The sequence below is a fragment of the Ambystoma mexicanum genome, chromosome 1q (assembly GCF_040938575.1).
Source record: "Ambystoma mexicanum isolate Mex_15411 chromosome 1q, UKY_AmexF1_1, whole genome shotgun sequence".
Taxonomy (NCBI): Eukaryota; Metazoa; Chordata; class Amphibia; order Caudata; family Ambystomatidae; genus Ambystoma; species Ambystoma mexicanum.
The window spans coordinates 1,098,374,646-1,098,397,836 of record NC_090922.1 but is presented as its reverse complement, the minus strand read 5'-3'; the positions used below and the strand labels follow the sequence as shown (position 1 = coordinate 1,098,397,836).

The 23,191-nt window shown below is 44.0% G+C and overlaps 1 protein-coding gene across 9 annotated transcripts in view; it reads left to right on the top strand.

The window, feature by feature from the left end:
- Positions 1 to 23,191, top strand: part of GLMN (glomulin, FKBP associated protein) — a 1,004,137-nt gene that overhangs the window by 438,043 nt on the left and 542,903 nt on the right. For 5 of the 9 annotated variants that reach the window (XM_069641796.1, XM_069641797.1, XM_069641791.1 and 2 more), the window contains exon 10: positions 12,904 to 12,952. In XM_069641796.1, coding sequence (XP_069497897.1) covers positions 12,904 to 12,952 — 49 coding nt within the window. The remainder of the gene's footprint in view (positions 1 to 12,903; positions 12,953 to 23,191) is intronic. The other 4 variants (XM_069641799.1, XM_069641800.1, XM_069641792.1 and 1 more) reach the window with 1 other exon arrangement.

The window sequence follows — 23,191 nt, the reverse complement described above, 5'->3', positions numbered from 1 at the left end:
AACCAAGCTTCGCAATCCTCTTGATGCCTCTGCGCCTTGTTACCCTTGGGTTAGGTGCGCAATATCAATAAAATACAAATACAAATGTGTAAATGCTAAAAATCCTTCTAAATGTTGAGCAGAAATATTAAGCCTGTGGTCTCTACACACGTGATCTGAGAATGGAGGACAATGCCTATTAATTCGACCCAGACAGACCGTTGTTCCCATCCATTTCAGGACAGATGATACAAATTAGTATTAGGTTGAAAGCTGAATGTCTTGTCTCAAGGCCTAGAGGATCGGAGATGGTAACCTTATTGGTACAGGCAGTGCTTTTGGGGATGTTGTTATTACCTTGAATTGTTGCTCATGGGCTGGTAACCTTCCAAAGTATCTAGGCTGAGAAGACCCTCACTGACCAGTCCTTGCTTGCCTCCCGCGCCAGTTCACATTTTGTTGTATCGACCAGTTATAATGCACTAACCTGAAATGTCGTTATTTGCAACATTTAGGAGATGGTCGCAGGTGGAGCCACCAGATAATGTGTGTCCAATCAGAGCACTAACCCGATATGAACTCTATATGTAGTTTACCCCACTAACCACCCCCAGTCTACCTTAGGTTTTTGTGAAATAACTTGTAATTTTTGATGTCATAACCCTTTATAAACTGTTGAGAACCGTGTAACCAGTCAAGAGCATTGGAATTCTTGAGATGTCCAGTACTATCTCTGTTTGTGAGATCTCGTTAATAAACAGTGGTTTTGTCACATCATTTTTGGACGTTTCTGTTTCCTGGGTGTGGGAATTTCTCCTGAACCAGACCTTTTACTTTTATCATAGGGACTTTCCCACCCCTCCACTACACTAAGAAGCGATTCCTTTTCCCATTCAGTGTTGTCAGGAGAACCACACAAGATACAGATCAGATAACGAAAGATAGAAATAACAGAAACATTATGTCCTCAAAACCAAGTCTCTCAAATTGTTATGTCTTCTCACCTACAAGTGGCATGGTTTCCCAAACCTTAGGTCTCTTGGTGGACCATTGTGTGTTTGCCACATGTTCCTGAACCCCGTTGCCAGTCCTGTTCCCCAATATAATCGTTCCTGTCTCCTTCGGGAGCTGAATGCATAGATGTAGCTTCTCTGTCGGGTTAAGATGGTGCCTACCCCTGTTAAAATTCCCTGGCAGATTGGGAGCGCTGGGTTTTATATTCCTCTCCCTAAACTGGGCTCTTAGTAAGTGGTTACACCTGTGTTTGGTAACTGGGGCAGTGTTGTGATTGACTGCAGCTCCTGGGTGCACCAAGACAACATTTGGACCTAAGTGGCCAAGCCTTCATTTGACCTGTCTGCCTTCTTGAATCAGATTCCTCCCTATTTGTACTGGTTTGTGACTGTCGGTAAAGGGCTCAGGTGTCCCATTCCAACATTTTGTGGTTTACTAGTAGGAAAGGCTCTGTATGTTAAACTCATAAATATATAGGAATTGCTAGCTCATGGTGGATTTGCAATAGTGTATCCTCAGTGACGAAACACTCTGCAGAGGAACCATGAATTGTTAACTTTCTCACAAGCAAGTAAACCCATGGTTGGGTTGGGGGAACCTACAACATTGTGTCAAGTACTGGCCTCCAGAGCTCCCAGAGGATTTTATCAGGGTTCTCAAATACATCTGCTACTGTCTGGTTAGGGGAAGCCGTATCACAAAAAATGTTATTACTAGCATGTGCATAAACCTGGCTCTGACTAAAGTCTTTGCTTTTCTCTTGCAGGGCTTTGGGTCTGTCTAGCAGGAGCATCAGGCTCTCAGTTGGGAAGAGGGTCCATACCACAGTGTTCTGTGACTGTTTCCTTCCATGTGCTAGTGAACAAGGGAGAGTGACCAGGGGATCTTCCACTTAACCCCTCTGACTTGTAGAGGCACCTGGATCACTTAGCCTCTTGGCGGTCCCCAGAGCCAGGCACAGGAACTAATCACATTTTTGATCCCTAGTTATCAAATGTAGAACAAATTCCAGCATCAAATAATACACATTCACTAGGAAAGAACGTAAGCTCAGTCTTGGCCAAAGGCATGGTGGTATCTAGTGCTGACCCCATACAATCAATTCACATCTCTTGGAGGAACACGCCATACCTATTGATGGAACTGGTAGCCTGCAAGAGAGCTGCATGTTTTAAATGTAACCTCACAAAATCTAACTTTCTCCACCATCAACACAGGAGATGAATACACTTAAAGCTACAACTCCTTTTAAAACTATTCAAGTGGCTAACTACTCAAAACTGTTGGAAGAAATCAAAACCGACTGGGACAGATGGCTGTCTGAGGTCTATCACATGTCTTAGCATGATTGAAACAATAAAGATAAGCTTTCTCCCCAGTCTTCGTGACCTAATTCAAGCACTTGAACTTGGAATAGTCATTTTCACTTTGTACCGGGGAGTTGGTGGGGAGAAATAAACCTAGAGTATCTAAAATACTACCCAAGAGCTGTAAAGAGGGGGGGGCAATAAACCTTCCAAGCCTACTTTGAGGCAGCCCAATTGCAAATATGCTTTGAGTGGAGAGTTTAACTTGAAAAGTACAGAAAAGAAACATGCCAACATTCTGGTGGCTATATGAAAGCCATTATCTGAAAAATGCATATAATTAGAGAGGTGCAAGCGTGATGTTGCATATCTGGGTTCAACTGCCTATTAAATATATTTGAACAGCAGTATCAAACCCACTTACACTGATATGCCTGAAACCAAACTTTACACCTGCACTAGCAGATAAAGTATTCAATAAATGGAGTGTGGGGGATTTTCAACAACTTGTGATAGGTTTGCACAGGAACTTTTCAAATCATTTAAGCAATGTAAGGAATTGTGAGATAGTGTTAAACAACCTGTTGCAGGTGTTTCAAGTTCCTGCCTTACCTAACTTCACCTTCTCATGTGTCAGAAAATGATTTAAATATTTGTGGGAAAGAAATGTTCATCAGTCTGCACCTATATTTCATCCTGTTGCGTTTCATATTACCTCTTTCATAAGGACAAATCATATTGTAACTGTAGGTCTCTTAAGCTCCTAATCTCAAATTCCCTTAGACTAAAAAGTCCTTAAGCAATCTACTGAAAGAGCAGACAATTTTTTCACAATATATCTGTTATTGGTACATGTAATTCTAAACACGGTTGTTTAAAGACCAGACATACAAGTGTTTCACATATAGGTCTAACATGCCTTTTCAAGGTCTTGTTTTCTTAGCTGGAAACTCATCAACTTGGTTGTATATTAATTTGGTAAATTGTTCCTGATTTTGCATAAGCTTCTGTCTGTAGTAGACCTCTGATCTTTCACAAAGTTCAATTTTAATATATTTGTATGCAATCCGATTGGGTTTTTAAGTATTTCATGTAGTATCTTTGTTGTTGGACAATTTTTTTATGTTTGTGGCGTCCTGTGAGGTGGGAGCTGATTTCATCAAAGCATCCTTTACTGAAATGAGCAGTATGGTAGCCGCTAACACTACGCCTGTGAGGATTAGTGTGAGTGACAGTCTTCTGTATCTTCAAATTAGCTATTGTGCACTGAAGCATGTAGCAAATAGTGTAGAGAACATACAAGATTTGAAACGCTGCTACAATCACACTCTGGGTCTCCACATTATACAAAGTTATTGGATTTTCCTACCTAAAGAAAACCAAGGGTAGTCTACGTCAGGAACTCCAAAGTAAAACATCTCTCCATGTCCAAAACCTATATGTGCCCTCACTACTAACTGCATGCAATGTGTAGGGAGGGCAGCATCAAAGAAAAGGAATAGTGTTCCAAGTAAAGTTCAGAGCTTCTTGTAGCTCTCTGGTTTATAATCGGCTCCCATTCTCCAAGTTCAAAGTAATTCATCAAATGGAGGGGTTTTCCTTCCCAAGTTCAAGAAAGTTCCTCAAATGCCGGGGTTCCCTTCCCCAAGAGTTCAAATCTTTTGGTTTTCAATCAAAAAAGAGTTAAATTCTTCCATCTTTCAACATAATACTTACAACACAGTATTTGTTGGCTCTTGTCAATGCTTGTTTACACAGTTCTTTGCACCAGTGTTGGGTTTCTTGTATCCTGCATTCAATTCCTTGTGCTCTCTTGGCTTTACCAGCACTTGTTTTCAGTTGATGCAGTTCCTATATTCACATGATTCAAAACTTTCCTTTCAGTAAAGTTCACAATTCCATCTTTCATCCCTTTCAATATGCCATGGGTTTCTAACTTGCTTTCAATTTGAGTGGTATTCAAAATGTGCGTTTACTTGCTTTCACTTCATTCGTTATTCAAAAGGTATTATAACTTGCTCTCAATTCGTTCTGTAATCAAAATACGCTTTAACTTCATTCAGCATCACCGCCTGCCAGCCCAGTGTTCTCCCCCTCTGGTTTCACTTATCGGTCGGTCTTACGGCTCCTCACAAGTCCTTCTGCTGCCACAGGCACCTGGTTCTCCGTGCAGTCGCGCACGTCTTCTTCCGGTGGCTTCCCTGGAGCTCACACACACCCAGCAATGCTTCCACAGCAAAGCAGGATACTTCAGACTGCTTCCTTTGGTCCTGCCGGTCTCCTTCTCACAGCTTGCCACCGGCCTCCAGCTTCTTCTGCTGCTTCCTGGGCCTCCAGCGCTCCTTCTGCCATGCCGCTTCACCGGCGAGGTCTCCTTGCACGCAGTTGTCTGCGCTCCCATTGCTGATTGTGCTACAGCCGACGACACAATTTCTGCTGGGCTTCCCCTTTTTAAAATTCCCATCTCCATTGCTATTACACAAAAGACTAGACCGCTACCAGCAACGCGGCAGTCCTTGTTGCTCTTGCTGTCCTCCTCCTCGTCCCAGGAATTGGTTGGAGCTGATGTTTGTTTATTTCCAAAAAATAAAGATGTGTTGGTGTTGTTGTCCTCTTCTTCGTCAAAGTATTAGATTGATGCCCTTTGGGGAATGTTAGAGGGGAGTCCTAATAAGATGGCTGACAAAAACCTATGAACGTTTGTGGGATTTGAGGGTTCATGGTGAATGGGAAATTGGGAATACCATGTCTTGCCTTAGGATGCCCCCTCCCCACTCCCCAAGTCTCCTCCATCCATGTGATCCTCCCTTGCATATCCACAAGCGTTGACCTTTCCCTGGTGACCTGGGAACAGGATACAGGGAAGAAGAAGTGAGGACACCCTTAGTTTCTGCACAATGCATTATTGAAAAGCATAGTATAAGATAGTATAGGAGTGGTATGTTCTCCCTTCTCTATTACATGTAATGTTCCTGGCCAAATAAGATGTTGGGGGGAATGTGGTCACAAAGATAAGGCACTGCACATATGAAAATACCCAGCTTTAGAGTTTTTGGGAGAAAGCGTTTCTCTGCGCTGTTAATGACATATTGGGTTTCACTTTGTTCCAGAAGCCTGCTATTATAATTATGGGCATTTCAGTGACTGAAAAGTGGTGACTGGAGAACTGTGTCCATAGCATAGTCTTGATTGCTGTTCACCTCGGTATGTATAAAGACTGACACGCCCTCTTTTTCGATGTGCAGAAGGTATCTAATACTATTGCTCTAGAACAAGTTGCATTCTCCACTAATTCCAATTATAGTCAATCCGTACAGATAAGGAAACATTTTGACTATTTGCCCATAGAACATGTTAGCCTTCTACATCCCCAATGTTAAAGCGCTTCAGATTTGTTCATCTGAATGCTGTGTAAGTCATTTAAGCAGCTTAAGTTACTTCTATGATACTGCTACCCCATAAATGGCACTAAAGATTTGCTATGTTAAATAATAAGCTTGACAAAGTTGTAGGTTTTTAATGTTTTCGTGGACCGGACTAATTAACATGGTGAGGAGGGGGGCAGAGGATTTGGAGATGGCTTTTCTTTTATACGTTGTGATTTTTTGACATATGACTTAAATACTAAAAAATGATTTTAGAAGGAAAAAAGACTTAATCAGGAGGGGTTTTTCTCATGGGAGCATCCCTGCTTATCTATGAAAGCCAAAATTAGGTTTGTCGACCTACCTCAATATTAACGACGGGGTCCTTTTGACAAAGTGTTAAATATACCTTGATGCAAACCAGTTTGTAAGTGAACACTGAGGGGTCAGTAATGTGAGGCTCACAACTGAGTTTAGTTTTCTCAAGGTTTGACATTTTATTTTGAAAAGAAACAATAAATAAACCCTAACTAACCCTATTTTACCAGGGGAATTCCCTACCTTTTCCAAGATCGAAGAGGAAACTCCCTAGCATTAACAAAACTAACCCTCACACTAAACAACCAATCAAAGTAAAGCAACAATAACATAAATAAAAGATTACCAAACCATTAAGGTCTTGGTTGACTTCTACTTGTCTGGGCAGATTCCGCTCCCCCAGAAATGTCAAAAGTCAATTTCTTCCAAGAAAAACAAAGTCTCAGATAAATTCTTGAAATGTTCCATAGAAAAAAAAGTTGCTCAACCAAAAATCCACAGGTAACAGTTTCTTCTTCTTCTGGATTAAAAGCTCCCTTTTCAAAGTTCCACAAAAAAACTGCACCAATGGTAATCCTGGATAATGTTCAAAGACAAAAATGCCACTTGCACTTTAATAACTTTACTTTTTGCAGTGTCGTGTATGCAATTTGTCAGGATGCTTCTTTTAAGGAAGTTGCTCTCCCTGTGTCAACTTCCTTTTCTCTTTGTTACTGGGGGGCCAGTGGGGTCAGGCTTCTCTGCCTCAGACTGCTTCTACTTCAACCTCTTCAACTTGTAACAGCTCTAACAAAATTCTGGACAACCACAGTTTAACTTCTGCTGCTACAACTTTATATTGTGGAAATGTTTTAGGCAACTTAAACAAGACTCTTCGGCCTCTACAGGTTGGCAAGGCACTCTTCTTTCCACTCCTACAAGAAAGGGCACCCTCTTTGCCTTTCCCCGAAGTCTTATAGCTACCATAGAATCTGCTTCAGCTTCTAACTACCAAAGTGTCAGCTTTACTGATAAATACTTATTTATTACAAGCACCCAGCTCCCTTCCCCAGCTTCATATGCATCTGTCTCTCCAGGGTTTACACCAAAGTTGCAATCCAATCCTCCCAGTGTTATATGACTTTGCCTGCCACCCTTGTATCAGAGGACCCTGGGGTAGTTTCAGCGTTAACAACTTCAAGACAACAAGCATCACTTTACTTTGTCTGGTTTCCTCTTTGGAAGGTTCTGCCTACAGGCTTGGGCAAAGCTTTTTCTACTTCTAGGTTCAACAATTTCTAAAACACTTGAATGTAGGATGTTACAAGAATTAAGGTCTACTTCAAATTCAAATTTAGGCACACGCAATTGCTTCTTGATGGTAAACTTTTCACAACTATTAGGCACACCTGGAAAGACTGCCAACTTTCTGCAGTCTCTTTCCAATGTATTCACAGCCAGACAGGGTTTGTGAGCACATGACCAACTAAGAGCCTGCAGGTGACATCTTTTTGTTCTTTGTTGTGGCATCCTTTCCGTGGTTACACTTCCTGAACTGCGAGTCTCCAGTTCTGTTTCTTCTCCAACTGCTGCTGCCGGCCTTCCAGCTCCTGCTTCAGCTTCTTCCTTTGACTCCCTCCTGCAGCAGCCTTTTATTTCCCTCTAGTGGGTTAATTGGCTTCAGGTTCAGACACTCAACCTTGATTGCCTGACCTTGCCTTATGCTATTAGGGTTGCCTGCCTGGTCTCTACCGCTGCATGCCTCTTTCTCCCTCTTCTTGATCACTCCCTGAGGGATTCTGGGACACGTCCCTTTTTGGAAAATTAGATCTTTTTACCTCTCGGATTTGGTAAAAGGCCATCAGAAGGATAGGGTCACGGGGGAAAGTTAGAAAAGGGGTTTGTCCCAGTCTTCTGGATCTGATTCCCCCCTTGTGTGATCCTCCGGCAGCACACCATCCCCAGGGCCGTGATCAGAGAGTGCCTGCATTCCCTTCACCACATAAGGGTGTCAGACCAGGTTCCTGGGGGAATCCCATTGGATTCTCCACAACACTGACTGATGGTCTAGAGTAGAGTATTGCAGAAGTCAGTCTGCAGTGTCCCAAGGAATTGCGATCTGGTTCCTCCGCGCAATCTAGCTCTTAGTCATTCAAACAATTGAAGTGTGCTCCACTGCAACTACGATGGTAATATGTATTGTATGAATATATTTTTTACACCAAATGGTTGCACTGTCCTTGTGGCCTCTGTTGGCCCGGTTGCAGAGGTCCTGCTCAGCTGTAAGACCCACCACCTACAATGTTGCTATAAATGAGCAGGTGCACCAGCGCTAAATGAGAGGCAGTTGTCCTGCATTTCCCCTCACCAGCCTGCCAAATCTGGCTGGGGGCTCTAATGGTGATGCAGGTGGGACGCAATTATGCAATGGCCTGGCAATGCGAGGAAAGCATGTGTTATTGAAGCAAAACGCATGCACCTTACCTATCGAAACAAACGCAACAATACAGAAACAAGCAATAAGCAAACCCACGAAATTACTCAACGCTGCTTTGGGAGCGAGGAAAAATAGTGCTCAACTGCTAAGCAGCAAGAAAGAGTAGTTGTAAAGGAAAAAGCGTACTATCAGAAACTAACACCGACACCTACGTCAATGCTTCTTCCAGGCAGACAGTCACTGACATCCTCTTTGCCGCTCCCTCCCTGGATTTATGGACTCCCCATATGGTTTCTGTCCTCTCTCCTTTCTCTTTGTCTCCCATTAATGGAGGCACCAGATGGGAAGTACTCATGGCTGGCTTCTCATCCTCTAGGTGCATCATTAATGTCTATCACAATGGCACTGTCATGGGCCAGGGCTCTCGGCCCAACCTTCTCCTTCTTGATGGGTGCCTTCCGTCTCTCATCAACTTCTTCCCTTCTCCCGCCACTCTGGCGGCCACCCCCCTTTGATCCTTCTCCACCTCCATTGAGCATACCTCATCTCTGTACCCCTCCTCAGAAGACCTTCAAAGGTGGTAATCAGGTCCACCTAGCTACCCTTAACTTTCGCTCTGCCGTCAAACATGCATCTGATATCTGTCTGCTTCTCAAAGACTTTGACCTCGACGTTCTCGCCCTCACTGAGACGTGGTTCACTGCCAGCTATGTCACTGCTTTTGCACACTCCTCCCTGAGGGCTCAAAGATCCTCTCTAAGCCCAGACCTAACTGGTCTGGAGGCAGAGCGACCTTGATCTTCCCTGAATGGATCCCTGCTATTATCATTCCCACTCAGACCTTCTCCTCCTTTGAATGCTGCGTCTGTAGGCTTGGTGTCTCTCCAACCCTCTCATTGACTCTCGCCAGCATCTACAGGAACGCTGGCCTGGTATCCCTATTCCTCTCTGAGTTGTCTGACCTCACCCTTTCCCTTTTTGCCTCTACCTCCAAACTTCTCAGTGACTTCAATATCCACCGTGACGTTCCTGAGGCCGCCGCTGGACTCTTCCGCAACCTCTGTGATGTACTTTCCCTCACCATTCATCCCTCAGGTCCAACACAATCTGCCGGACATACCTTGGATGCTCTCATCTCTTATGACATGTTTCTGCAACCTTCTCACTATTATTACTATTATTATTATTATTGGTTATTTGTTATTTATAACGCGCTTCATACCGAAGAGGTTTCTAAGCGCGTACCCGGGATTCAAACCTGTGTTGCTCTGCATCGTCTTGCTTCCAAGAGGAGCGCGTTGCCACTGAGCTATACTACCTGTCGAAACTACACCTCTCTTCTGGTCGGACCATTCCCTCCTGTCTTCTCATTTGGATCTCTTGGGTCCCCCTGCTAAACCTCTGCTGCACTGCCCATCTCCTTCTCCGTCATTCGACCATTGAAGCAAGGGTCAGTTGCTGCTTTTACCGCCACTTCCATTCCCTGCCCACTCCTGCAATGGACACCCACACTGACTCTGCCCTTGCTAATCTCCACCTCTATCACCAACACCCTGAATATCCCTGATCCTGTTTTAAGGATCCAGATGAAGCCTGCTGCCAAACGCAACACCCGGTATTACTCCGACCTCGCCTCTCTGAAACGCAAGTGCAGAAGTGGCGGACATGAGACACATCCTCTGACAAACCGGCCTGTCGCCTGCTCCAAAGGCAATACAGACTCTCCATCTACTCTAAGAAGAGTGCTCATATCCAAGCCTGCATCCTGGGGCCTCTAACAACTCTGGCGAACTGTTTAACATCATCTGCAAGGAACTCGCCAATCCTTCAGAAGTCTCCACATCTCCCCTGCCATCCTTGACCTTCTGTACCTCCCTGGCCTCCCACTTTCATTCTAAAACTGAGGACATTCTGTCCTCACTCTCCTCTACCCTTCTTCCCCCCCAGCTCTTATGCCTCCCTTGGCTCCCCTATCTCCTTCCCTACTTCTCTCCTCTTTATCGCCCATAGCACCAGATGATGTCTCTAGACAAGTCCTCTCTATGAAAGTCTCCTCCAAACAGGTTCTTCCCTGCTCCTACGTAACTATCAAGGAAAACATTGCCTCCCTTGCACTTTCCCTGTCTGATTTCTGTAACCACTCCTTTGCCACCTGCTCCTTCCTTCTCCCCCTCAAGCACTCCCTTGTACAACCCCTCCTGCCCGCCAACTACTACCCTATCACCATTAACCCCTTCCTGGGCAAACTCCTGGAGAAGCTGGCCATCTCCCATCTGACCCAACACACCAAATCTGTCTGTTGTCTCCACGACCACCAGACTGGCTTCAGAGCTGCCAGAGACAAGGAGACTGCTCTACTGAAAACCCATGAAGACTTGCTCTTGAATCTTGTCTCCAACTCTCCATCCGTTCTTATCCTCGTGGATCTTTCCTCTGCCTTCGACACGGTCAGTCATGCCACCCTGACAAATCGATTCTGTGACACCCTTGGAATCCCAGGCCTGGCACTGGACAGGTTGACCTCCTTCCTCTCCGACCGACCTTCCCAGGTTCAACTGGGCCCTTTTCTCTCCCTTATCACACTCTCCACCTGTGGCATCCCTCAGGGCTCTATCCTCTCGCTGTGGCTTTTCAACACCTACCTTGCCCCACTTGATCTCTTCCTTCTCTCATCACTTCCAGTGTTATGCAGATGACACACAGCTCTCCTTCAAGCTTCCCACCGCCTCCTCCTCTTCCTCCTCTTTCATCCTTGACTGTCGGACTGCTATTCAGTCATGGTGCGCTGCCAATGATCTCTGCCCTAATGCCAGTAAGACTGAGATCCTTCTCATTGGGACCCCAGCTCCCACCTTCCCTCCCTCTGGCCGCCCTCTATGGGTCCCCTCCCTTCACTCTCTTGTGGGGCAAAAAACCTTGATGTCATCTATGACTTCTCTCTCCTTCTCTCCCCACATCGCAGACCTTGCAAAGAAGGCCCACAATCAGATGCACCTCCTCAGAGGCATTCTCCTTTTCCTCACCTTCCCCCAGAAACTAAATATTTGCAGAGCTCTGGCACTCTCTAGGCTTGGCTACTGCAACAGCCTCTTTCTCAATCTTCATTTATCCTCCCTTCTCCCCCTTCCACTCATCCAGAGTAGGACTGCAAGACTTATCCTTGGCCTCAATCCCAGGGACTGCATCTCATCAGCCGTAATTTCTCTCCACTGGCTCCCGGTTGCTGCTAGGATCAATTTCAAGACCTTTTGTATCATCCGCAAGGCTTTCTGGGGCCTGGGACCCTGCTTCATCCAACTCTCTTTCCCAAAACACCTCCCTGCTGAAGCCCTTTGGTCTGCTAGCTCCAACTCTCTTTAATTCAGACGCTTCTCTAAGCAAAGAGTGGGGGTAGATCTCTCTCCTCCCCGGAGCCTCCCTCCGGAATGGGCTCCTTGCCCATCTCAGGATTGTGCCGGATCTCCTTAATTTTACAGAAGCTCCTCAAGACTCTCCTTTTCTCCTCCTCCTTTACTCTGCCCCTCTCCCTAGTCCCCCCATTTTCCCTCCCTACCTTAACACTTCGCTTTTTGCGCAATCCAGCACTTCCCCTTAACCTCCCCTCTCCCTCGCACTCTTGCTCTGCACTTGCACGATCCAAATGTCACAAGGCCTAGTAGGACCGTTATTGTATCTTTCTCCCTTGTTCCCCCTGCACCTCTTTTTATCTTGTGGCGCCTTGAAACACCATTTGTTCTATAGGCACCTTACAAATAACCAATAAAATAAATGATACTGATAGATATTAGTCCTTTTACTTTTACATCATCTTTACATGTGTATCTCACAGCTGATAGAAAATGTATCTTATTAAGTTTTCGTTTGGCTGCTGATTAATTTCAGTCAGGAAAGTTGTGCATAATACTTGCTTCTGCGCTTGCCGTATAATCGCTTCATCAACTAGCCAAATTGTAATTTATTTGGCTGTACTCAGTTCAGACTTGGTTTATAGATGACATCATGCAAAGGTTTGTAATATATCCTGTTTTAAATAATATTGTGGAAATATTTGTTCGATTATTTTATCAAAGATCTCACAAGAAACTAAGTACCGTGTATTTTTACTTAGGTTTTGTGTCTAGTTTAGATCTCTTATCGAAAGCAGCCCTTCCAAAGATCCCTTGATTTTTAACATAAAGTCAAAATGTTCAAAAAATGATTATAGGTAATTCTTAAAAAGTTAAGTAACCTTTGAAATGCCTTATGGTCCACATACAGTGCAAATAATGTAGCAATGGATCAAACCTCAAATAAAAAGAATGTAATAACTGACAAGAGTATGTGTCCTATCTGTCTAGTGGAATTAATTTTGTGAATTGTATCATGGATTTTCAAGGTCGGGAATATATGTTGATGTGAATTTCGTTGCCTGTTCTTACAAAAAGAAAAAGAAATTGCTGCCTCATTGTTAGTGTTTTTCTGTTTCAATAAAAAAGAACCTTATGAATTATACTGTGATTTACAGTCACCTACTTTTTCCTAGGACAGAGGAATCTGTTTTATCTAAAGGAATTGTAAGTAATCTTTCTATAAACATCTCCTTTTTTTAAATTATGGTATGTTAATGTGTTTTGTAATGTGTCCAAGACTATTTCAGAGTGCGAGTAATGTCTTCTCTAGTGCTGTGCTCTTCCTGCATATATAGTAGCTGTAGAGAGACTGAGTCCCAGATATGATCCTAATCCCTACAAGCTTGGTATGTTATTATTAAGGTTGTCTGTATTGTGGGATACGTTCCATAGTAGGGTACTCCTCTAAGCAAATGTTCACCCTCCACATTTTTGGAGATTTTCCTGGGGAGAACTAGACTGTGTGGCTCAAGAGGTTTATTTCACTACATTATTTGAAAGGCATTGGTGGCTACGATTGTATGAAGCTCGATAAAGCAAACACAACTGGCAGCCAGTTCAGTAATTCTGAGGCTTAAACATGATCTTTTTGTTTCAGGTTATATAATGGTTGCCTTATTTTGCACTTGCTGTAGCAGGTATAATGTGGTATGTAAAATAGGTAAAAGATAACCATTGCCCTAACTGGAGGGCTCATGCCTACCAGAGATCCTGTAAGTTACGTTTTTGTGTAGTTAATGGGAACAATGTAATTTGTTCACTATGTACTGCATGCCAGCTCCTCCTGCGAGTTTGTGATCCATCATCACTCCCAGATTTGTGTTCCTTTTCCACTGGGGTGTGACCAGGACCCACTGACACTGGCTAGAGAAATGTAATAGCCTTAGAAACTAATGGGACATAGTCCCCAGCACAGTGTCCTCTTTTTTTTTGTTGCATTCATAGTGGAACATGGATGTACGTTAAAAGAACGTAGACGAAAACCTTGAATTGCAAAATAGAGGTCTACTCTGCAGCATTTTGTAATTCAAGCTTTTATTTTTATTTATTTATTTTTGTCACCCGCATTGTTTCTTGCATGTGGGGACACCCCTGCAGCCCCCAAACCTGAAAATAACAAAGTAGGAGTGCGGGGGACACCCCCGCAGCCCTCACTCACCTACCTCAGTATTTTCAGATTCAGTATTTTATACCTATGCCGGATGCGGCAAAACCGTATCTACGACCCTCTAGATATGATCTGTGTGTGTAAGATATCTTCATGGATTGCCTTCTCCCTGCTTATATGTAAGAATATGCTGTGTCTAAGCTCTATTATGGGCTTTAGCACTACGGGTGGGTACACCGACAAATCTGGTTGCCCCACACACTTCGTCTTCCCTTAGCTCTGTTTTCCGACAAATAAGTTTAGTTCGTTAAACGTAATTGCTACCTCTTTTCTGCCTCTATCTTCTTTCATTTTCCGAGCTGCTACGAAAAGAGTGAAGGGACTGTGTTGAGCGCTCTTTGCTTTTTTCATGCCAGCCATGCATGTAGGTTTTTTTTCTTCCTAAGTCTTTCACCTTGTGCACAAACATGCTATACAAAAAGACATTTGTACCCTAGATGTTTTGATTGGGTACTAATAGCTGGTACAGTGCTGCAGTCCGCTGAAATGAGATTTGCATTGTACTGGTGGGCAATTACCTGCTGGTATGGCACGCCCCCAGTTCCTGGTCACTAAAGTGTGTGTTTATTGTGGCAATTCCAGGGAATTCGGCCCTCTCACCAAGGGGGAGCCACCCCCTTTGGGACTAAGGAGGTGGACCTGCTAAGTGTGAGAAACCTGAAGGGGATATGTCATCCAGGTGGCCAGGACACAGCCATTGCTTTTGGGTCCATTTCCTGGGGGTGGACCAGTGCGGTAGGATCACCTGGATGAGGGGTCTTCAGGGAGTGGGACACCAGATAGTTAGACGCGGTATCACCTTCCCTGTAACACTTTTTCACCATCCTACCAGGTAGGATAGTTAGGAACTCAACCCTCCACCCCACCCCCTTCCATGCATGAACACTTTCTCACTGATAACTCACTGTGAGAGAAAACGGACTAACACCCGAACTGTATACCTGACATGTCCCAACGCAAGGGTCAGGCAATTACTAATAATTACACACTCCTGACTTCCATCATACTTCCCCACACAGATAAAAGGCTTAGTACGAAAGCACACTCTGAGCAAGGCAAAACAAACGAGGAAGCAGCAGTTCCGAGATGGCAGTTTAACACAAGGAGAAAGACGGCAAGACCAGAGAGGGTCGCAAGGAGGGAAGTGCCCTTGACCTTTTCGGACAAAACCTGCTACTTTCACGAGCCTAGAGAATAAGAAACATATGACTGGGAATTAAAGCAGGAGAAAGGTGCATGGTGTGTGGAAGGTACCCGGGGCTCTCCCGCATCGATAGCCGAGGCGGGGAAGAGCGATTGCTGCTGTGGTACTGGCCTTGGTTCCTGCAACAAAGCAGCGCCAGTAAAGTCAGCACAGCCAGTGAGTCGGAGAGACTGATAGCAGACTGGTCTGTGTTAGAACCAAGGTTACAAGTGGCAACATTGTATGAACAAATGTGCAAAGAACAGAATGTGAGGCTTATGTGATGACCAACGCGAATATGATTGATTGAACATCCAAGGAGTGACAGAACTTTTGAAGCTAAGATAAATACCATATATAGAGTGCCAGGGGACCACTATGGTGGTGATAGTGCGCGGTATAAATATCCTTTAACATTAACATACACAGAGTGGTCCGGTACCACGTGGGTATACCACATACGCAGACGCAAGCAGACGAAGTATTCTTGAGGCTAGCTTTATGGTGAATAGATTGCGGCATGCGCCAACATATACATATATAGGAGCTCATGCGAAGGTCTCTGTTGGGTATCCAGCTGAGGTGGCAAATGTGAAATGTCAATTGTGAAATCGAAGTGTTCCTGCAACAGGTCAAGCTAAATCCTGTGCACATTTGAAAGTCTTTGATAGCTAATACGAACTGCAATTGGCCCGAGCCCGGCTGAGGGAGACTGGTTGTGCAAGAGGAAGGATCTGAGCCCGGCTGCGGAGTATCCGGGGTGAAACTTGAGTTACCCGAGAAAGGATATTTTCTGAACATTGCAGAAGGAGGATCTGAGCTTGAAAGAGGGGGATCCAAAGTAACAATTGTGGTATAAAAGGATTCTGAGCTCGGCTAAGGGGGAACCAGGGTGAAGAGTGAATCGCCTAACGTGAGTGCTTGTGAAAGGAAAATAACTTTTTGTTTATTTTGGTACATCAGGCCCTCTGCATCAAGAGACTTTGATAACTTAAGAGACTTGGGCACAGAAGGCCCTGATGCTGGTAATGGAACTGTGTCCTTGTGCCGAAGAACCCAGAGAGCGTGCTAGGCTCAAGTTAACCACCTTGTCCCGTGCTGAAAACATGGGGAAGGGGAGGCCAATGGCCTGAACATCCTGACTTATCATTTTGTGAAGACTATTTGTATTTAGCAGTAAGGATTGACAATAGGTTTTTTAGTATAGGCCCTTTTATTTTGACGTTACTATTATTTGATCGTCGTAGCTTGCTCCCATCTGTAGATTTAGGATTAGATAGGCGTCTATCACACCCTTGTTAAAGTACGATAAACACCCTTGAACTGTGGTCACTTGTGTCTGTCGTACTTTGATACCATGCCGTCCTTATATAAGCTACACCCCCTACACCCTAGGGAACAGGGCAAACTGGTTCCCAATGAGGCTGACCCTCCTCCCGCGTGGAGGACAGGCCGACCCTTAGTAGGGATATGCACCACCCCACTTACATTGGGAAGGCAATGTCTTTATTGGCTATTTGGGAAAAACCTTAAAACACTTCAAGAATACTATACCTGGCTTGGCTTCTGACCCGTTGCTGTTGTCCTCAGAAAACCAATGTGTAGAGAAGGAGCCAAGTACGCCCACCTCAACCACCTCGCCCATATTGCCTATATGTTGGGAAGCAGACTGTGAGACACGTGCGGTACCAGTGATAATACTGATACCAAAGAGAATCCTGGAAGCAAGGTTCCCATTGAGAAAACCATACCTGCATACGATACAGTATGATGGCCATTTGAATTAAATCCCAGAGAAACAGGACAGTTGAATGAAAGTGAAGAATGGTGACGTCACAGTCACACACACGAAGCAAGAATGACGTACATAGAAGAGATGCAGAGACAAGAGAACGAAGATATCCTATAAGGCATCAAAGAAAGTATCAAAGATAAGTGACATCCTGGGATCAAGATGAAGAAGCGTATGCTACAGAACTGATGAAGATATCAAGACATTTTACACGTGTGTATATATGAAAAGAAACGCAAGCAGACAAAGTATTCTTGAGGCTGGCTTTATAGTGAATAGATTGCGGCATGCGCTAACATATACATATCTAGGAGTGAGTAAAGAATGGATGTTTCTACTATGTATCATAGCAGAGCTGGACTAAAAAGGAAGGCCTCTTTTCCAGTGTGTCGCAGTTAAAAACAATTGAATTACAATGTGAATCTCCCCCCAGGAAGCCAAGGCCGTATCAGGCTGGGGTGAGCAGACATTGGATACAATCGTGTGAAAGAACGAAACTCCTGTTCAGGAGACATGGACAAAAACAAGGACGACGTCAGAGGTCTATTAGAAAATAGTATTTTTGAATACACTAGAGCTCGATTTTGTGTTCTTCCGTCACGTGGAAGGATGAAGTTGGACAAACATGACGACCACAACTACACATGAAGGCATAGCGTGCCTTCTCTCCCCTGAATTCTTCAGAGCAAAGAACACTCTCAAGGACAAGTTCAAAGTCCTAATGGACAGACCATGGTGGTCATAGATGATTATGCTAATTGGTGGGAAGCTATGGTTAAGACAAGCTCACCAGCACCTGGAAGCCCAGCCTGCGTGCTGCTAACATAGGTGGAAAAGTACTGACAGAGGTTACAGTGCCAACCAATTGTAGGGGGCCGCGTGATTAAGGGCCCTATAGTTTGTGTAACCAATGGGCCATTGTGTATTTAGTGACCTGTTTAAGGGGAGGGCTTAGTTGCCCCACCTGATGTTAAGAAGCCTATCACTTTCTTAGACTAGTATGGAACGTATACTTAGATGTTCCTTTAGACCCTATCACAATAGCCACTAGGTTTTTGTAGTTTGCCACGTAGGATTACGTTAGTAAATACGTAGGTTGACCTCATCAATGATGATGTTTTGCTATAAAAGAAAGCTTTTTTTTAAGATGCATTGAGAGACCATGTGCTGAGACGTCAGTTGATGTCCGTTGTACTTCCTGTTTTAGATAATTGATATCAAAACAGTTAACCTTTTGCCAACTACCTGAGTCACTTCGATTATTGATGTTTGAATAAATTCTGCATCCCCATTCATCTCAAGGGTATTGCACCCTGTGTTAAAGGGCTGGAGTTTCCCAGTTCACGTGGTAGATGAGAGGATGGTTAAAAATCCATCGAGATAGTAAGCTTTGGGGTCCCGCAAATATCGCACGACCTCTGCCATTCAGCTGAAAGGACGTGAAGCTCCCTGTAGATAGAGGAACCATTTTCTTATCAGGCTTGCAAGCACTAGGTGACACGGGTCCCTTGGTTTCAGACAGAATCCCCTCCCGGCGTCTACAGGAAGCTGAACAAACAGAAAGTTGAAAACGCTGATAAAGAGGCAGACGATCCCGAGAGTCGGAAGTCGAAAAAGCGAATGGTGAGTAAAAACTGATTTAGGTGGCAAAATTGTGAATGGGCAGTGAGTAGAGAAAGTGATAAGGGAAAAACAAGTAACGGAGGGAGGTTGGGGTAAAGTAACTTGAGAACGATGACCATTGAATATTAAGTAAATTGACTTGAGGAGAGGCCAAGTAATTGAGTTATTAAGTAATTGACTTGAGGAGAGGCCAAGCAATTAAGAGATCATGAGGAAAGGAGCCACGATAAAGAGTAAGCCCAGTTTCCTGCGTCGTAAAGACATAACAGAAGGAAGCATTTCTAGAGCCCTATTTACTGGTGACGTAGGCTAATGACAAGTTTAAAGAGAACGGTTCACATCCCAAATGGAGTATTTTTAGGAGTAGGATAAGTCTTGAGGACAAGACTGAGATACATGCGGCTGGTCGAGTTTGTCCGTTTGTCTGTTTTATGTGACTGTATATGGTGAAAAAACAATAGAGGAATTGACAGATGTGAAAAGGAAAACACGAGAATTAAGAATTATTTATTGAAATCGAATTGATGGTGAAAAAATAGATGAAAGTACAATTCGTGATATAGAGGGTTTGGAGCCTGTGACGACTGGTGCATGCTAGTATTGTTTTGTTTTTCTGAAATGTATTTTTGAAATTTGCAAAGAGTAAAGGTGAGTAATTTCAGTCAAGAGTGATGTGTCAAAATGGAGGATATTACTCCACTTATACATCTCTGCAAACAGTTGCCGAAACACGCACCAAAACTTAAGCAGTAAAGTGCAGAATGGGTTAAGGGCACAGCAGATAAAATGTTGATGCCATGGCCACAAGGGGGATCACTATTGAAGGCAGTTTTGCAGCATATGACAACATATTTTCATGCGGCATACATGGGAAAAAAGAGCTCTGCAAGATTTACCAGGAGGATTGGATACTGAATATATGCAAAGAGGGGGGTGAGGGGCTTTTCTGCTCCCCCCACCGTGCCTGAAGCAGACGGCTATAGTAAAAAAGATGATGGGTTATACCCATTAAGGGATCTTAAAGCAGCAACAGGGTATAGAAATCTGGCAAATGAGTCGCCTACGCAAAGCAGCGACGAGGGTCAAGAGAACATTTTTGAGAGAGATGTAATCTCCAAGATCACGAGGGACAAGGAGCGACAGGATAAAGAAAGAAGTGATCAACCAAGTACATCCTTAGACATAGGACGAGAAATAAAGAGATGGAATGGAGAAAGAGATATGACTGATTAGTTGGCACTTATACAGAACGAATGGATGGGTGGTCAGATTTTGCTCAAACTCAATGGTAAGAGCATTGAGAATGTAAGGCAAAGGGAAGATCGAGACAAGCAGGACAAAAAGGATAGAGCGAGGGAAAGATTGAAAGAAGACAGAGCAAAAAGGAAGGATAGACAAAGACGGAAACAGTTATATCAAGATGAGCTACTGAAAAAGCAGGAAAGAGCAGAGGAGCAAAGAAAATGTGACCATAGGTAGAGGGCAATCGAAGAGCAAGAAAGACTAGAAAGGAAAAGAACGGAGGAAGAGGAGGAATGGAAATTAAGGGACAAAAGAATACAAAGATGAAAAGACAGATACGAAGGGCAAATGAGAGGAGGGATATGAAAAGAAAAGAAAGAGGAAGCAAGGAAGCGAAGAGAGTTTGACGTTGAACTAGAAAAAAAGAGAAGGCAGAGAGCACGCCACATTGATCATATGGAAAAGGAAGCCATGGATCCTAATCCAGTAGTAGCATGGGAGGACATAGAAGAGTTCTTCCCAGCACATGAGCCAATACCAGGTCCATCTAGAGCAAATATGGAGGACGAGGTCGACTCTAGAACCATTGGGGACGCAATCGATAAAGTCTATCTTGAGATGAGGACTAAGAAAGAATTTAAAGGGAAGGGTAAAAACGATTGACTCGAGAGTATGCAGTTATACGATAAAGAGGGAGGCTCATGTAGTTTTGAGCCATCTCAGGCGTCAGAATAATTGACGCGGCTAGATCCACCTAGAGGGCGTTCCAATGGTGAGAGGGGGCACTCGCCACCTCATGTGAGCAGGTTAAGTTCGCTGCCAGGAAGAAGGCGGTGCAGAACCATTGTTCCTGCTATGGACAGACAGACGATGGGAGACGAATGTGAGTTTGGGAGTAGCTAGGCTACAGTATATACCTTGGCCACAGATGGACAAGGATAATTTAAGGTGCACATTCCTGAGTTTAACTTCTGGGGCTGGAAAATGGATACATGAGTTACAGAAAATGACAGGAAGAAACACATTAGCTATGGGGGACATTAAAGGTCTCCTAATCGCTATCCTTGGAGAAGGGGCTGATGACATTTGCTCAAGGGCTGGGTATTCTAGTGTTACTACGGTAAACACTGCTCATGATGGAGCACCGTTCAATAACTGTAGGGCGGCAGTCTGGAAAGCACTTTGAGTGCTGTACCCGGACACATCAGATATGCGAGCTATAATGGACGAAAATGATGCTGGAAGGATATGATCCTCTTGTTTACATTCAGAATCTCCAAGAGCAGTGGGTTTTGGAGACATGCGAGTTTTGGGGGAAATCAATACCTGTATTTTATCATATATTTTGCCTGGGGCTGCCAGAGTCCGTGCAGAAGCAGCTCAAGAAATTGGTGGGTATGGAAGCAAAGCCATTGTTAGAAATACAGGTACCATTGCACATTATTATAGATTGTTGCAAGAGAAGAATTGAAAGAAAGACAATGTTAGGTAAGGTGAAGAGGCAAAGTTAGTGCAGAAAATGTTATCGAAGTACGCCATTGATGGGACAATGTTGACTAGTGGCGACGGATCGGGTTCGCAGCAAGCATGCCGCGGGTGAAACACCAAAGGCAGTTTGATCAAGTTAATAATTGATTTGCACCACAGGGAAGAGGAGGCTTTCGAGGTAGAGGCTTCCAGAATAATCAGGGAAACTACCAGAACAATCAAAGTGGGTTTCAAAACACACAGAGCGTTAGTCAAAGCATGCAGGAGGGGCAATTTAGGAGGCCTCCTCCTGTATGTTGGACATGTGGTATGTCAGGGCACTTTGCTCGCTCATTTAGAAGTCAAGGATTCGTGCAGAATGGGCAATTCTCAAGAGGGGGGAATACAAATGCGCCTGCATATTAGCAGCAGAATGGAGATGGGTTTGCTCAGAATCAAATAGTGCAGCAAACACAAGCGCTGAGAATACAGCAAGATTTACAAACACAGCAGGCAACAATGAATCCGCCACAAGGGCAATCACAGCATTCACCCATGCAGATGCAGCAAGGCACAAGTACAGGACAGTTAATGACTCCTAGAATAAGGGGCGTTACTGTTGATGGAGGGAATCCTATCACAGGTACGGGGATGAGAATGTATCCACAATAGGACAGCTCACTGGGAGACTTGATGTGTTGGATGTGATTAGTGACAATCCGCAAGAGAAACCGAGGATTGGCGTCAATATAGGAGGCAAATCCTTTTCTTTTTTAGTAGACATGGGTGCAACACGCTCATGTATACCAGAGGGGAAATTTTCAATGTCTGGAAATGCCATGAATGCTCAAGGTTTCACAGGAGCTACAAGTAGAGTTCCTTTCACTGAAATATTACCAGTCTCTTTTGGAGAGTGTGACATATCTGTGCCATTATTATATTCAAGGCAGACACCTGTCAATATATAATTTAGTGACAAAATTGAACATGCCAATTTCGTTCACTAATGAAGGAATAGTGTGTTCAACACCAGGAATGCATTATTTAAATGTGAGTGAATTTATTATGGCATTTGCAGGACAAGTGGCCGTGCGAGGAGTACCGTTAGAGCCAGAAGTTTTTCACGCATCCTGTTAACATGGCTGCCAGGCTTAGTGGGCAGGACTATGATGATACCTGATGAATATTATTCAGGCCAAAGATACCTATGGATGAAGAGGAAGGACAAGTCTTTCCTTTTTAATTACAAGCAGCCAAAGTGCGAGGAGAAATGGCTTTGCTTGATGGAAATTATTATTAAGGCAGACGATGGAGTACAGTGATTGCCATTGCGGAAGGTTACAGATTGACTGACGTCACTGATGAGGATATGTTTGAAGACCATCCGTCCGATGACAAAGTAGTATTCGAGGTGAGTATTACTTATTTGGTGAGAGCAATTAAACACGAGGTTCCTCAGAAAAAAGTGCCAGTTTCATTATGGACATAGACGTAGGCCCCTATGACGTAGGCCTATTGAAGGGGGCTGGAGAAGTAAAGATTACATTGAAACCAGGAGCAATTTTACCTTGAGCACGACAGTATCCTATGTTTCTAGAGGCAGATGAAGGTATTTTTAAGACAATATCAACCATGATGGAACAGGGTATCCTAGTGACGTCAAGAGTCACTATGTATTATTGCGATTTATCCTGTGAAAAAAGGGAAAGGGGGTTGTGGCGTCTAATTCAAGATATGAGACCAATTAATCAGATTGTAGAGGCTGAGTTCCCTCTAGTTCCTAATCCTGCGACAATCTTATGTAATATCGCTGTTAAGGCACGACATTTCACTGTGATTGACTTGAAAAATGCGTTTCTCTCAATCCCATTGCATAAAGACTCACAAGATCTGATGTCATTTACGTTCAGACAAACTCATCTGAAAAGT